Source organism: Chelonoidis abingdonii, chromosome 24 (assembly GCF_003597395.2).
Source record: "Chelonoidis abingdonii isolate Lonesome George chromosome 24, CheloAbing_2.0, whole genome shotgun sequence".
NCBI classification, from domain to species: Eukaryota; Metazoa; Chordata; order Testudines; family Testudinidae; genus Chelonoidis; species Chelonoidis abingdonii.
In genome coordinates this window covers 18,501,472-18,518,423 of record NC_133792.1, presented here as the reverse complement: position 1 = coordinate 18,518,423, position 16,952 = coordinate 18,501,472, and the positions used below count along the sequence as shown (strand labels likewise).

General features: G+C 48.2%; 1 protein-coding gene across 2 annotated transcripts in view; it reads right to left on the bottom strand.

Annotated features, from left to right (window-relative positions):
• Positions 1–16,952, bottom strand: part of RXRA (retinoid X receptor alpha) — a 228,971-nt gene that overhangs the window by 59,690 nt on the left and 152,329 nt on the right. For both annotated transcript variants that reach the window (XM_032767609.2, XM_032767610.2), the window contains exons 3-4: positions 6,877–7,027; positions 5,025–5,204 (exon numbers count right to left, since the gene is read on the bottom strand). In XM_032767609.2, coding sequence (XP_032623500.1) covers positions 5,025–5,204; positions 6,877–7,027 — 331 coding nt within the window. The remainder of the gene's footprint in view (positions 1–5,024; positions 5,205–6,876; positions 7,028–16,952) is intronic.

Sequence of the window (16,952 nt, the reverse complement as noted above, 5' to 3'; positions counted from 1 at the left end):
AATTTATATGGCAAACAACACTCTCAGTTAATCATTTATTGCAGCTTCTGTGTCTCGGAATCAATAAGGCAAGTGCACCATGGATATTAGCATCGATATCCTACTTAAGTTTATCAACAGGCAGCCTTGAGAAGAGACTTAAATGCCAGAAGAAATGTTCCTTTTATATGCTTTTCCTCCCTTAAACTAATAGCTAATAACTAATAATAAGCCTTAAATTTTAACACCAAGCCCAGAGTACAGACAATTCGATCCTTTTCATTCTAAACATCAACCCTCTTGCCTTCTGCTGTAGCCAGTGATATAAAACAAAGGCTCTCCTAAGCTAGCTCCCCAGTGCGGAGCTTCTGAATCCTTACCATGCTGTCAGACATTGCTTAGGACATGAACAAGGCTCTGACATCTCTGTCTATCATGAGAGGCTCTTTGCACTTCCTCTGAGTTCAGTCCCATAAGTTTTCCCTCTCTGAGTACTCTTTGACAGAGGGATTCTTAGGGCCCGTCCCCTTTTGTGTCTTCCACCAGCTGGTTAATGGCATGCCTGCACTTAGGCTCCTTAAATAAGCATGTTTCCTTCCTCAGCTATTTATATAAGAGGGTTTTTCCTCTTGCATAAATTTCCATTATTGAAGTGTGTCTTACGTCTCTCTCACTCCTCAATTGATTCCCTGGGTCACAACATTATTCTCCTTCCCCACGTGGGAAATGATTTACCATTGTGTTATTCTTCTGTTAGAGCAAGAGATCTTGGTAAAAGGGTTTTACTGCACATCCCTGGCATATAAATACCGTTGGGGTGACAGGAATCAAGTATTTATTTCGGTTGCCATAAATGTGGTCTCTGGAGCAACATATTTTGAATGGAATTAAGGCCCATATCACTGGCTTTATTGTGAATAAGATGTAGCTGTTTAGATTAGGAGAATGGATAAATGGGGCTGGATCACACAAATTAAACCAGCCCAGAACTTCAGCCAAAACTAGACCTGACGAGGAGAGGAGGAGAATCAGAGAGATCATGACCGTACAGATCAGTTATTGAGTATGATGTCGAGTCACATTGAGCAGGCAATGGATGAGGGAGGAAGATGCAGTGAAGAAGAGCAGATGTTGGAATGTGGTGCTGGTAGGTGAGATGAGCAATGGGAAAAGTGAGTTGGGAAGAGGTCTCAGATGGGAAATGGGTAGAAGGGAACCAATTCACAGCAAAGGCCTCATTCCCAAAGATGCAGGCTCAGAGTTGCATGTGGAAAATATGTATGTATTTTCTTTTCACACAATTATTGCACCTATATATGCATTTGGTCTCTGATGCGTCTGTGGGCAAATGGCCAGATGCGTATCTCACATGCAAATGGTCAGTTCCCTCTCTCCATTGCAGCAACAGCATGAGCAAATTTGTCAATAATTGCATGTGCAGTCTGCATGCATAAATGCATCCATGAACTTTTGAAAACCAGAACCATATCCAACTTATTTTCAGGAATAAAAAAAGAGAAAAGACTGCTCCAAAATGGGCAGAAGATGTTTCTTGCAACTGTATATCTGAGCCAGATGGATGGCTCACTTATAGACAGTTTTTACCCACAGACTTCAAAATACTTTACAAAGGAGTATTATTATTCCCATTTCACAGAGAGGGCAACTGAATCACAGTGCAGTGCCAAGAACAGAATCCAGGTCTGTTATCAACATGGCACCAAATAGCTTTTTACTATGGGTCAGATCAACTTGGGATAGTTCAATGGAAATCAATAGAGCTCTGTTATGCTGATTCACTTCAGTTGAAGATCTAGCCCCAAACGTCTACTAATCACATATGCTAAACACAAAGACTTTCTCCTACTCCTCCATAATATACACACTGCACTATAAGATCAGTCTACCAGTAGTGCGTGAGTTCAGTTCTAGGGTTACGGAGGTCCCATCTGTCACACTTTTAAATAATTGGCTGATCATTATGGATTCATTCGGTATACGTTGTGATAATGTTAATCAAGATGAATTAATAGAGTCCTCACACAGATGGCATACAGTATGCACTCCCTAGGGAATTCCACTGCCGTTTAGAAATTAATTAATGGACCTATAATTTTACAATGGCACTGCCTGGGCAATTGCCATAATTGTAGGAATTTAATAGTCACCTGATTTACAGGATGTCAGTTCAGCAGAGCCAACAGAAAGAAAGCGAGAAAAGCCACAGATCACCATGGGCAAGCAGCTGGGTCCATCGTCTGAGCATCAAATCATTTCACTTAAATCCATCTGCAACTGCGGCAGGCCCCACCCCCACTGGGTGTTGCCTCCGTTTCCCCTCTGACTCGCTAATGGGTGCCCACACAACCACACTTCAAGGAACATTCCCCTTCTTGGGACCAGGTTTATTAAGACACAGCAAGACAAAGAGTTCCCTCAGCCGTCCCAGGAGAAAGCCATTCCTTTTCTGTTCTTGCCACCGCTCGACTCCCCTGGAGCCCAGCCCAGTTCCCCTGGCCAGGCTAAGCGAGGCTTCCTGCTGATCTGAACCCACTGGGCCCCTCCTGGGCCTCAGTTCACTCATCTCCAGGAACTTCTCCAGTCTCAATCCGGACCCCGGCCACTGCCCTTCCCCACCCAGGCACCTGCCCACTGCAAGAGCACCCTGCACCAGGTCTTTCACAGTATATTCTCCTTCCTGCTCAGAGGACAGCATCTATTATACTCAGTGCCAACTCTGGACTTCTGACACGTCATCCAGAGCTCTGCGAGAGACAGGGTTGATTCAGGACATCGCGTGCTCTCTCCTTCTCTCCGTTGTTTGTCAGGAACACACCTACTGTGCAGTCAAGCCAGCATTCCCAGGGGACATTGGGGGAAGCTCAGGAAACCAGCCTCAAAGCTGGCTTTACCTTCGAAAGGTAGAGCCCTCTTGTCTGACTGTGAGGGAGGGCTGTCATCCGTTTGCCCCTTAAACAAGAAAACAAATGTGACTCACACCCTTTCTGCCGCTGCCCGACATGGGGAAGATGCAAACTTGTTGCTAGCATAGAGACGGATGCTCAGATTTCTAACATTCCTGTTAAAACTATAGCGCCCTAAACAAAAGGCTTTGGGTCTCTCTCTCTCTCTCACACACACACACAGATTCATGTCTGAAACATACCGGAGGTACATTCTGTGTTTGATTAAGACCATATACGTATATCTTACACATGGTTACCCCATGATAAAAAAAATAGTCCTTGTATAAAACCCAGAACATCTGCCAGAGTTTCCAGCTCTCCTCGGTGCAAAACATAATACACTCCCCTCCAAAATCTCTACTCCGGACACCCAGGGTTGAGTATGCTGGGGTGAGGAAGGTTCCCTTTAGGAATTCAGTACTCTGCAGTTTGCTCTCTCTGGAGAGCTAACCCCTTCCCCGTAACCCCATCCAAATACCCTTTTAATCAGTTGCCTTTGGAACTCCAAAGCATCGCAAGCAGAGATGGCTTTGACATTTGAAGAATCTGCATGTGTGCGTCCTTACATGACCCCATAAATCAAGCATGTCAGGGTTTGTTAAACACTAGACACAACTTCAGCGCTGCCCTATTTAGCTAACACTCCAGACAAGACTAACTGCTCTTCAAAGAGACACATCCTGCAGCTTTGCTCTCCCACAACTATTGTGACTCCGCAGAACAGAGAGCAGTAAAGAAGCAGATTTATGTGCCAGTCAGCACAGCAGATGTGACAGAAGATGTAATGAGTGCAGATATCAGTGACTGGAGTGATATCAGTGGAGGATTATTCACATAGCCGCTCTCCAGTCATAAGCACACATCAACGAACGCAGCGTTGATGAGTCATTGTCAAGTCCAAAATTAAATTTCAGGAGGGGGAAATCTTTTACAAAAACTAAAAAAAAAATTGTCATGATTATTCTTCCTCATGGAAAAAACAGAGTTTCAACAATACTGGAAACTCAAACACAACAGCACAGGGCAAGTTTATAGGAATCAAAAGTAAAGATGACTATAAAGAGAAAATGAAACTAGCCAGCCTAGTTCAGGCTTGTACATGAGAAATAAACTAGGCGGATAACATTCTTCCAGTTTTCCTAATCTAAAGTGCTACAGAGAAAGCATTTTATTACACACACGATTTGTATCTTGACAGTGTCCCATTTAATAATCGGCACCAATTTCCCAGGATTTAACATCATTTCAGATCAGGTTATCTGTAAAAGGATGGGCCAGACCAGGTTACAGGGCTTGTCACCCAACATATATTTAATCCAAGAGCCTTGTACCAAAAATGTTAGTCCCACATTCACCCCTTGATATGGGCTTTACAGCTTTCTGAACGTGGGAAAAGAAAGATTTTTAAAATCAAGGCAAATCTATATTTTTCTGTTGCCTTCCTCCATGCCACTGGACAACAGCATCTGCTGCTACCCGCTCTTGCTTTGCTTCACCCTTTTGAAACGAACACCATGCGTGCACCTTTGAAGCTTTGCTTGGGCAGATTCACACTCAGTAATATCATGCCACGGAGTGTAACCTTGCTTAGCCCTGGGTAGCCAGAAGAATCTGATGAGGATGCTGCTCTTTATGAGAAATCAAAGCGGCACTCTGGCAATGGAAGCTGTTCAGACACATTCTATTGCTGGTGAAGGAACTAAGTGAGTTACTCAAGGCAACAACTTCCTCTCAGATAACATCTGGCCTGATTCCTCCATGGCCTTGCACCTTGCTACTAGTCACTGTCGAGCGAGCATAGAATATATGCAGAAGAGACGTGCACAGGGGAGAAAAATCCACCCTTTACGTAGCAGAAAACAACATGGTTAGGACCCAGGAGCAGCGATTCCATAGTGAGATCATTGACATAGATTCCTAGCTGCATTCACAATTAGCAACAAAAGGGGCTAAATGCACGTTTGGTGCATGTTACGTTGCAGGGCTAGAAACAGGAAGGAGGCGTGTACCTGAGCACCCGCTGGGTCCACTGCACCATGCCTGCGTGCTTAGGGGAGGTCACTGCTCTGTCTGCCTTACCTTCTCGCTTCATGCCCATTGCCAGACACTTCTGATACCGGCAGTACTGGCACCGGTTCCGCTGGCGCTTGTCAATCAAGCAATCCTTATTGTCGCGGCAGGTGTAGGTGAGGTCCTTCCGCACTGTGCGCTTGAAGAAACCTTTGCACCCCTCGCAGCTGTACACCCCATAATGTTTACCTGCAGGGGATCGAAGGGGATGAAGAAACACAGAAATCATGCAGACCCGCTGAGCAACAAACAGGTCACCTCCCTCCCTCCCCTCCCCCAAGCCCTCTTACTACTTCTCCTCTGGGTTTTTTAATTACCCGAGGCCTTGTCTAGCTTAGGATTTGAAGGGGGGTCAGGCTTTATCTTGGCCAAATTAGCGTGTTCTAATATACAATTGCTTTGTCTCACCTAGGGTTTTAGACTGTTTAATGTGGTCAAGCTAGCTAGCTCAGTCTAGACATCCCTGTCTGGACAAGGTCCTGACCACGTTTTATTCATCCACAGAACAACAACAACATCCAGGCAAGCTTCCCCCATGTTGCACTGGCAACCTGCCTCAACCATCATGTTTATCATCATGTCCACTGGTCGTGGGTCAAACCCAACTGGAAGTACAGACCTTGCCACAACCAGATGACAAGATGTCCCTGTCCAAACGGGCTGCAAATCATGTTTAACATCATGAGCCACAGTCATGTTCTAACACAACCTAATTTCCAAGTGAAGACCATCTTCTCCAATATAGTCAGGTGGGCACAACAGAGAGCAAAATTTGCCTGGAGAGAAAGACAAGCAGGGAGCCCACTGTGATAAGAGTTAAAATGACATGAGAACAAAGGGAATTAACACAAGTTATTTTACTGAGTGGGGAGAATCAATCAGAAGCGTCTCTTTGAACTGCTACTCTCTGAGAAGGTCATCACAGGACAAAAGCACGGGAGAAGGAAGAATATGGGATAAAAAGGCTACGGTCGAAGGAGGAGCTGCACTGCTCCAGTGGTAGCCAATTTCCAATATCTAATGATGCAACCAGCGGCTATGCAGAGGTTGAGGCAAAACTTCACCTGTTCCCCATACCAAGTTGTTCTCTGAACACAGAGGAATCTGCCAAGTTTCACCTGGCTTGCGATACCAGATCAGGCTCCCTGGGGTGGTCTGCAAGCCGAGTCTCCCTCTGAGTGAACCTGCTCTGAGCAGAGTGGTGATATGGGCACCCTCAAACCAAAGCTAGCTTTGGTTTGTTTTCAGCTGTGGTAGAGGATATTCCACACAGCCCTGCCACTCAATTAAATCCAATCTCCTTCGGCATAGCCGCTAAAGGGGTGAAGGTAGGGCTGCTAATTGGGATCATCCCCCTGCATTTTCCTGAGGCTCCGTTTTTGCTGCTCCAGCCCTAGCTGGTCGGCCATCAATCTCCAGGTGCAGGGGAAGGAGACGCTCGGAGGGTAAGGTTTGGGATAGCTCAGAACACTGGGCATGGAAGAGTGAAAGGTTCGTCCTGGATGCTGCACTTGCCTTATCTCTTCCTGTGGTACCTTCAGAAGCTGAGGGATGTCTTTAAAGTGATTGCTCCCAGTAGCCGGATCACAAGACCACTCAGCTCTTTGTGCCTTGATGGGAGAGTACATGCTGCATATCCTCTCCCAGGCAGGAAGGCAGGACACAGGTGGGGAGAGAAGCCAGGTAAAACCAAGGTGTTGCATTGCTTTGGCCCAGGGGGCTAAGATATATGAATGCTCCTGCTGGACAACCCTAACCCTCACCCTAACCCTAACAAATAAAGACCAAGAAAGGGGATTCTCCTTCCACCAAGGTCCACCTCCCAGATTCCCTCCCCCACTTGCCATCTGGGGGGGTTTACCTGAAGATCTGTCCCCACAGATGGCGCATATGTGCTTGGTGAAGGAGGCCATGGTTCCTGAGGGGTGTGCTGGCACTTTAAGAACTCCATTGAGTCCCAAGGGCGGTTTAATGTCTTCTGTGCTGCTGATGGGGTTCATCGGAGAATTGAGCTGTGCAGAGGGAAACACAGGGGAAGTGATTATCATTGAGCAGAAGACAAAGGCAAGCTGCAGGGGGGTGCTGTACATAACCGTGGCTTCCTCCGACTCAGGTATGGCCCTTCACCCCGAGCTCAGATGTCTCCAAATGCCACTAGGGGTGCCCTCAGTTAATCTGCAGAGAATGGGCAAAGTCATGCTCTCCAGAGTGGGATCCGCTTTCATTCCTGGAAGTGGAGAGAGGGTTATGAATCTGATCCATGCGAGCAAAAGCACCCAGTAGCAACAGCGCATGCTGCATCAGTGGAGAGGTGGGGCGCTCGCTTCAATCCCCGTGGCCAGGGGCGGGCCTAGGAGCTAGTGGGCTGGGTATGCAGCCAGGGTGAGCCATGGTGGGGATGCTGACGCTACCCGAAGGGCCCGAGCCGCTGGACGGGAAGTGGCGCGGCAAGCAGGTGCTGGACAGCCGTGACCCCAGCCTGCTGTCCAGCCTCAGCCATGGCTGCCAGCCCCAAGCACACTGCGCCCACCCGGCAGTCTGAGCCAGATGCCGCAGGCCAGGTGCTGCCAGCGCTATCCATTAGACCATGTGACTGCCCTGTACTAGACCCCTACCAACAGCCATAGGAAGCTGAGAACGCCTGGCTGCTGTGGATGATTCCATCTGCGCTGAGAACGAGGGTGGGAGAGAGCCATCCAGAAACCCAGAAAGAGAGCCCAGGGTGTGGGCTGGTCCCTTCGGGCATCGCCCCCCACCCGGCCAGGATCCTGGCTGTAGCCTCAAGACCCCACTGCTCGCAATGTGACCAGCAGCAGCCGCCACGCCACCCCTGCAGGCAGGGCCAAGCAGCCCCTGATCTGCGGAGTCAGCAGGTGAGGGGCCCTGCAGGGCTGAGCCCGTGTGGGGGGAGCCACCCCCCAGAGGCTGGGACCTTTGGGTAGAGCCCTGCGCAGTTGTTTCCACATCCGCCAAAACAGTCTGCGGATATGAAACGGATTTGCAGGGCTCTATTCATAGGAGCCACAACCGATGCAAAGTTCTTGCAACTGAACACTCAACCAATGTGATGATCTGGGCACCGTTCACAGCTGGTGAAGAAGCCAGACAGGGCCTCACTAACCTCAGAGCTGACTCTATTCTCTATTATCCCAGTCTCGACCCCCACCCTGACAATTGCACCAAACTGAATGGTTGCACCAAATTGGGTGTGACATGGAAAATGTCCTTAGTAGGCATGATGCTAGCTTGAAATACCCAGTATCTTATGAGCCAAGACAAGGATTCGAACATAGATCTCCAGAGATCACTAATCCACTGCCCTGGAAAAAGAGCGAGCAGCAAACACCGAAGCCCACTGTAATCAGCTGACAAGGGCAACTCATCCCTGCAGCAGGATAAAATCCTGCCTCTGTGAATACGCAGATCACAGTTTTCATGTTACAACAAGGGAAGGGGCCAGGGGTCCAACGAATCCTTCCATAAAGCCAGGGAAGCAGTAAGAGCTGACACTGTCTAAGAAGCTAGTCCCATAAACCACTGTTGCTGGTTGATTTAATGGGAAAGCAAATTCCTTTCCTGCTGCCAAATTTCCGCCCACCTCCGCAGGAGAGCCCTTATCTAAATGTGTTAGGAAGATTCCCCCTAATGCCGCCTCAGGACACAGAACAGAGAAAATGATTTGCAGTGATTATATGTGGGAGCACCCTGGCTGAGATTGCCTGCATGGATGATGAAGACCAGGACACCACAGTCTGGCTGATTTAGACCCTGAGATTTATAGACCATCTTATAGACTCTCTCTTGAAGGGAAAGATACTTAGTGAATGGCTGCAGGTCACAGATGCTGGAGGGCTGGAATTAAGGATCTGGGGTTGTGTAGGTCCCCTCGTCTCAATTTCTTCTTATGTTCCCTCCGCAAATCCCCTTCACTTCTCTCTTTCTTGTCCCCTTTCTTCTACTTACTCCATCCCCAGCAGGGTCAGTCAGAAAAGGTTAGAGAGGTTTAGGTAGCTCCCTGGATGTATAGCATCAAACACATCAACCATTAGCTTCAAAGTATGTATCCCTTGCGAAGTGTTAGATACATGGAAAGTATTATGAAGTCTCAGTACGGGGTAGAGGTGGGAACAGAACTCAGAGATGTAAAGTATGATATTTAATCCAGCAGACCACGTGACTGTGGTGATTTGGAATGATTTTGCAGTAGACAGACAGATGAAAGCACTGTCACTCCTATCCTCCTCCATACTATCTATCTATCTATCTATCCCCATCCACCCCCTCTATCTATCTATCCATCCATCTATCATAGGTACTTATACGGGCCTCATCACTACAGTAATTCACGATCTTTAATGTACATCTCCTCACATCAGCCCTGCGAGGCAGGGCAGTGCCATTATCTCCATTGTCCAAATGTGGTACTGAGGCACAGAGAGCTGGAGGGTCCGTCTGCACAGCAGCAAGGAGGTATAATTCCCAGCTCAGGCAGACGTATACATGTTAGCTTTGATTGAGCTAGTGCCTAAAACTAGCCGTGTGGCCACAGGCTAGCTGCCAAGTAGGTGCCCAGGATTCTGGACTGGACTGTGCTTAGACAGCTAGCCCAAGGCACTGAGGCTCACTGTTCTTTTTAGCACAGTAGCTTGGTCAAAGCCAGCACGTGTACATCTATCCAAACTGGGAATTACAACTCCCAGCTGCAGTGTAGACAGCACAGAAAAACCCACAGCTGGCCTGTGCCAGCCAACTCAGGCTCACAGGGCTGTTTCACTGCTATGTCCATTTCCTGCTCGGGCTGCAGCCCAAGCTCTGGGACCCTCCCACCTTGCAGGGTCCTAGAGCCCAGACGTCTACACTTCTGTGAAGCCAAACATCCCAAGTGAAATAGCCTGAGCCCGGCTAGCCCAAGCTGGCTGGCACGGGTGAACCGTGGGTGCCTAATTGCTCTGTGGACATACCCTAAGTCAGTGGTTCTCAGCCTGTGGTCTGCGGATGCCCACTATGTCTTAGATTTCTAAAACGGGCCGCACCTCCATTTGAAATTTTGTAGGGGTCCACAAATGAGAAAAGGTTGAGAACCACTGCCCTAAGTGACTTTCCCAAGGCCACACAAGAAGTCTACAACGGCACAGGGAACTGATCCCCAGTCTTCCAAGTCCCAGTCTAGCACCCTAACCATTGGTCCATCCTTGCTGTTATGAGCACTAGGGATCTCACACACCAAAGTCGTCTTTTGTTTTTAACAATCACCTGGGTGGCGAAAACATTTTGTGCAAAATTCCATCACGAAGGAAACAAAGCTTTCCAGGCTGTGTGTGTCACAAACACCAGCGGGAAATAGCCAACTTACATCTGAAAAACCAACCCCGGCCGCACCACCACCAAATCCCCTTCGCTGCAGATATTTTGCCTGGCCTCTCATTCATTCATTCTTGCTATGAACTGCTCTGCGCTTGAGTCCCTGGTGCATGAGGATCTTAGCAACCGGCATGGCGTGGGGAAGGGAGGGCGGAATGTGTACATGTCCATCTCAGAAGGGACCGAAGAGAAAGTAATGTGGTGGGAGAGGAAGGGAGGATTCCCGCTCTTATCAGGCTGATCAAATGCCTGGTGCGATGCACAGCCCATGGCTTTTCAATCCACTGTGCTGGGAAAGCACCACACAACCCTCCACCCCCAAGACACAGATGACCGTTCAGATTCTGTTCAGGCACTGTGAGCCTGATCCAAAGGCCATTCCAGTCAATGGGAGTCTCTCCATCAGCTTCAATGGGCTTTGGATCAAGACATGTGGTCTTACAATCAAATTCTGCTCTCAGTTTCTCGAGTGTCAGCCCAAGGAAATACTGCTAAAGTCAACAGAATTACTTCAGACACACCCCAGAATCCCTGAGTGTAGAATTTGGCCCTTAGTATTTTATCTAATACACGAGACTTCTCCCAGCCTTGCAATAGATGCAGGAATGGAGAACACTGGAGTTCTCACGATATTTCTGCCCTCTCTGCATTTCTTCCATTAAAGCAAAACATCCGCTCCCTCTCTAGAGACATGCACTGGTTTAAAAAGGTAAGTCTGATGGTTTCATTCATACTGAAGTACTGGTGTTCACACCTGGTGTCCACACTTCAAGAAGGCTATTGATAAATTGGAGGGGGTTCAGAGATGAGCCATGAGAATGACGAAAGGATTGGAAAGCAGGCCTGCTAGTGATAGGTTGCAGGAGCTCAATCTATTTTGCTTACCAACTAGAAAGCTAACGGGTGACTTGATGAGTCTAGAAATACCTATATGAGGAAAAGAAATTTAGTAATAGAGGTTCTTCAGTTTAGTGGACAAATATCTAATGAGATCCAATGACTGGAAATTGAAGCTAGACAAATTAAGAACGGAAATAAGATGTAAATTTTAACAGTGAGGGTAATTGACCATTGGAAGAACTTACCAAGGGTTATGATGGATTCTCTGTCCCTAGAAATACTTAAAATCAAGAGGGGATGTTTTGTTTTTCTTAAAAGATATGCTGTAGCTCAACCACTGCTATTGGATTTCATGCAGGAATTAATCCAGGGAGGTCCTATGGACTGTGTTATGCAGGAGGTCAGACTAGAGGATGACAATGGTCCCTTCTGGCCTTTAATGCTGCACATCTGTGATCCGAGGGAGCGTGTCTGTCAGATGATTAATAACCACAGAAAGGAGCAAGGTAAATCCACCCGCAAGAGAGAGTTTTAATTCTCCTCCCTACCCCACCCAAAAGCCTTGCATGGTTTGCTGAGGAAATGACAGGTCCTTAGGACCTCTGGGCCCCGTCCTCTGAGGTAAGGACATAAGAATATATGAACTTCTGTAAGGAGGATCCACAGGTTCATCTGAGATATACAAGAATCTTCAACGGCATTCAGTTACCATGGTGATGAGTACAAGCTAAAACCCCTAAATGGATAATAGACAGATGGAAAGACATCAGAGGGATGGACACACAGACAGATTTCCATGGGATTAACTGCGATGGTCATACAAAACTCAGATGCAGACATTTTTTATGGAGTAAAACCTCTGTACACTAGGACTTTCGAGCTACCACTTTGCCACACGGACGTCACAGCCTCAGTCGGGGTAGAAGTCAGGGCCTACTGCTCCGAAGCCATAGGTCCTTCCCACTGGGGCTAAAGGGGAGTTCCCATTAGCTGGCAGAAGCATAGGGCCTATCACATACAGCAAAGTTGTTCTGATTACCTCCAGTGGAGGGCAATGGTGCTCATTCATATGTTGCCCATTCTCTACAATATTCAGTCCCCTTCTCATGAATGATCCTGCACTTTTGGTTCCTCAAATGCCCATGGCAAAATCTGCATTTCCCGTCTTGCCCACCTCCAACACTCTCCCTGAATCAGCTGACGTGGTCTCCTCTCTCGATTGATCATCCCTTCTTCCCCATCCTGTCTCCATTAAGACTTCTGCTGAACCACTCCACTGTTCCCTTTCAGCTGATTGACACATTTGCTGTAAAAATCTAGGAACACAAGGGTGCTTGAAAATCTCTTCTCTGTTCTGTTCAAACTGTGCTGTTGGCAGCTGTCCTTGAGAGACAGGGGAGGGGGGGAATTTGAAACAGAAATGCTACTGAGTGCAAGATTCATTTTCTGGGAGTCTCTGTATTAGCGTGCCCAGAATATTTGTGATCTCCTCTTTCTTAATAGCACCCTAAGCCCCAAAATACACAGTACTGAATTTTTATTCCAAAATGGGGGAGAGGAAAAGGAGGAGTAAAGCAGGCTTGGATCTCAGGACTAAAAATTGTGTTTCCCTGGGTCCTTCTGTTAAATGCTCGCCATAGGCTTTGAGCTGATTTTACTTGAGGACATGGTGGGTTCTCCATCGCCTGACATCTTTAATTAAGACTGGATGCCTTTCTGGCTCTAGCTCAGCCAGAAGCTATGGACTTGATGAAGGAACCACTTGGTGAAATTTCATGGCCCGGTTTATTTGGAAGATGAGATTAGATGATCATAATTGTCCCTTCCAGCTTTAAAACCTATGAATTAGATAAGGATCCACACTTTGAATCTTCGTTAAGATTTAGGAACAATCAGACCCAACAGTTTGCTTCAGCGCCTTATAGGAAAATAGGTCCGATTCCAAAATGCAGCTGATGATTATTAAACATCTTTCGACAGCACCCATCACCACAACATCTGGGTACCCTAATAAGGTCAAACAACATCAGCTGCCTGTTGAAGATGAAAGTTTTCTTCACCCTTCCAGTAAGCTGCCTTTCTTCAGTGCTCAGGTTTCTCCAATGCTTGTTGAGTGGCCTACAACAAACACAGTTGTTGGGTTGTTTTCTGGGGTTTTTTTTTGGGGGGGTGGGGTTGACACATTTATTAAATCTGGAGTTGTATCTTATAGAGCTCCTGAAAGAGAAGGGGTGAAAGTTGGTCTCCTGTAGAAGTAATTCCCCAGCTCTGATCAGTGCAAATTCAAACCTGTGCTCCTCAATCAAAATGTTCTGGTGTGTTATGGGAAGCGGACAGACAAATTCTCACTGAGATAGTCTGTTCCAAGCCCATACCAGGCTTTGGAAATGAAGAGAGGACTGGAATTTGAGTGGCAACCAACATACCAAAGGATCTCTGATTATGGCATTCACGTTCATCCTGTCTAAGAGGCACCACTTCCTGCTGCAGCTTCTGGCGTGACCTTTAGAATCAGGCCCAGATGGGAGCACATTGCAACAGTAGTCCAGGCTGCAGGTTCCAAAGCAAGAATCGCTGTTGCTAGGTCTGCCCTGGAGAAGAATGGTACAGTCGAAGGTGATCAGAGATGTTTCTAGCTGTATGAACCACCAGGAGCAGTGAAGAAAATCCAGACAGCAGACTCCACTTGGATGGCTGGGCAGCAGGCACCTTCGACAAGCAGGGGAGAAGTCACCAGTTGATCTCAGTGCCCCCCTAGTTTGAGCTAATCACTCACTCCATGGAGAAACCAAAGGTCCTTCTGACTTCAATGGGTGAGAGACTAGCACTATCAGACTGAGCATTTCTGGGGGGCTGGAGCAGTGTGACTGCAGAGGGCAAAGGGGCTTAATATACGCAGAGAAGGGAAGGCTGGTATAAAGGGCAGATCCACTGGAAAGCACCATTGTCCCCCTTGGCACATGGCTGGGGTCAGCAGTCCTTGGTTCTTTGCTTGCCTGTCCCCTAGGGGCTGGGACCCAAAACTGATACAGGGAGTGTTCCCCCATGAATCAGCAGAAGCCCCAACTAGCTGCTGAGTCAGCACACGAGAATGGGAACCACCTCTGTTTCCTCTTTCAGCAGCTGCCCAAAACCACAGGCAGGCTACACGTGCACCTCTTGGTTCCCACACTCTCCCCTGGCGCCTGCTGCTTCTTCCTCTTGGGTTTAAGGCTGCAGAGCAAAAACCTGAAGCTGGGGTAGTGAGAAAACCAGCCAGCCTGGCCCAAAGCTTCACCCTCATCGCCAAATGGAACCTAGTTCTGCTTTTGGTGAGCACAAACTCAGCTCAGTGAGCGCAATGGAGGGCCACAAGGCCGATGACAAGGAAGTGCTTTGAGTTAGCTCACAGTGGAAGTGGGCAGCATTGCCTAGCAATTAGGACAAGTTACTGCACATCAGGACTCCTGGGTTCCATTCCTCTCTCTACTATTGACTTTGTTTTAAGCTCTGGGGATCCGGGTCCTCTCTGTTGGGGCCTGGTAGCAGCCAGGTCTAAAAACCGCTGCAGAGTCCACAGATGGCCTTGAAAAGAATAAATCGTGTCTGAAGGAATGAGATAGCTTTGAGAGAGTAGCCACAGCCTAACTCGGTGTCTGATCTCTCCTGGTTTCCCCCAGGCATCTGCAGAGCTGCTACAAGAAATGCCTGGGGGGAGGTCTGCCGCAGTCCTACAGGCTGCTGCTGCTTCTCCAGCTTTGCATCTGGGTCTGTGAATGGCACTCAAGTGAGCAGAAGAAGGGATTATGAAAATATACTCAAATGTGATTTTCTTTCTTTCTTGTATATGTTCTTCAGAGATTCCTGTGGTTGTCAAGAAAAAAATGACAATCCCATACATATTTTAAAAAGAGCTAAGTCCTGATTTGTTTGTCAGGACTCCTGGGTTCAATTCCTGGCACTGCCAGGGACTCACTATCGGACCGGATTTTCATCAGAATTCAACACATTGGATCTCACCATGGAAACGGCTGGATGCTGAGCCCTTTTGATGTCATATGCACACACGTGCACGTGCAAGAGAGAGCCCTTTCACTAACCTTGCCCTGGGATCTTCTGAAATCCTGTTCTGCGTGGCCTGCGGCAGACTTCTTGGCCTCTCAGTACTCTGTTTGCCCATTGCTAAAACAGAGGTGATGGTACCTACCTCACAAGAGGGTGCTCTCCGAGGCTAGAATGTTTGAAAAGCAGTTTGGGATCCCTGGATGACAGAATCCAGTAAGCGTGAGGCATAGCACTGCTACCCTCTAGAATACTGGAGTGACACATAGGGCATTTGGGGCACGAATCCTGCTCCAGCAGGACTGACTTGCTCCCTCCCTTTTATTTCTGGATCATTCACAAGAGGGACAATAGGGAATGTTGCAGGCCAGATCAGTAGAGCTGTGCAGGGGGCCCCAGAATGGAACAGCCGGCCGAGACTGCAGTGCAGATTAGAAGTGAGGTGCATCAAGAGGACTGGAATAGCAGAGTGAGCTGAAGGGGAGAGTGAGGGGTACTGGCAAAGCTGTGCTGTATGGGAAACTAGCATGACCCCTGCCTGCACTATGCCTAGCGCTTAAGCCAAGTGCTACCAGCTCCTCAAGTTCCCCAAAGAGATCAGGGAGGCCAAGCTCTGCCCTCTGGATGCAGCTGGAAGCTACAGCCCTGTTTGCCCTAAACGCCATTTCCCTTCCTCCTGAAACATTCTGCCCTGGCCCAGCCCAGCACTACAGAAAATCTGGGGAAGACCCTTGCTGCCCCAGCCCCTGGCCTTTCTTTAGCCCCATCCACAAAGCTTATGGGCACCAGCGTATGTTCATTAGGGACAGAATGTTCCATTGGAGAGAGAACAAAACAAACTTTGCAAAGGAGAGCGAGCGGGGCTGGGAGGCATGCGGCTTCGCGGCTCTTCGCCCGGCACACCTCATCCTCCTGGTGTCCTTCTGCTCTGCTAGGTTTCCAGCTCTAACGAGGCGTCGTCTGATGGCAAGTGGCATCTGCCATCTGATTTAAACCACCTTCCATCAGTGCCATCTCCACTCTGCAATGCGGGGGACATGCTTCATTAACCCCGGCGCTTTGTGGACTGGTACGACAACAAAGGGAAATCGCGTTCCTCTCCTGCCTGCCTGCCCTCTCCGTGCTGTGATGATGGGAACTGTCTCCCTCCCATCTCACTGCAGGCTCAGGTAGGGCCTTCTGCCCGTAACGATAACGGGGACCTAATGCTCACAGACAGGGGACAGATGGCAAAAGCCATTAGACTGAAAATATCTTAACTGTCTCCTCCAGGAAAACCATTTAAGACAGACCATGAGCAAATGACAGGCACTCTTGGTACACCGTCAGGGTAAATGCTTGGGCTCTGCTAAGCACCAACTGATGCGCTCTCAGTTCCCCTTTTCTGTTCTGTTGCTTCTCATTTCAGTTCCTCTGTCTCGTGCATCTCTGCTTCCTAAAATAACCGCGGCGTGTCACTGAAACTCTGGCGATGTCGCCCCTTCCCATCCCAACCTCTCACTCTCTCCCGCTCGCTGCTCACACACTCGCATTGTTACGTGTCTCCCACTGCCCTGGCTTCGTGCCGCAGATAGTTGTGAAGTGTTGTTTCAGTTCTCCCCTCCTGGCCTTAAAGTGGAAGGCAGCCTGTCTACCCAAGGTGCTCAGTGTTGACACCATCCTAGGGATAGGCATATGCAGTGGACAGAGCACCAG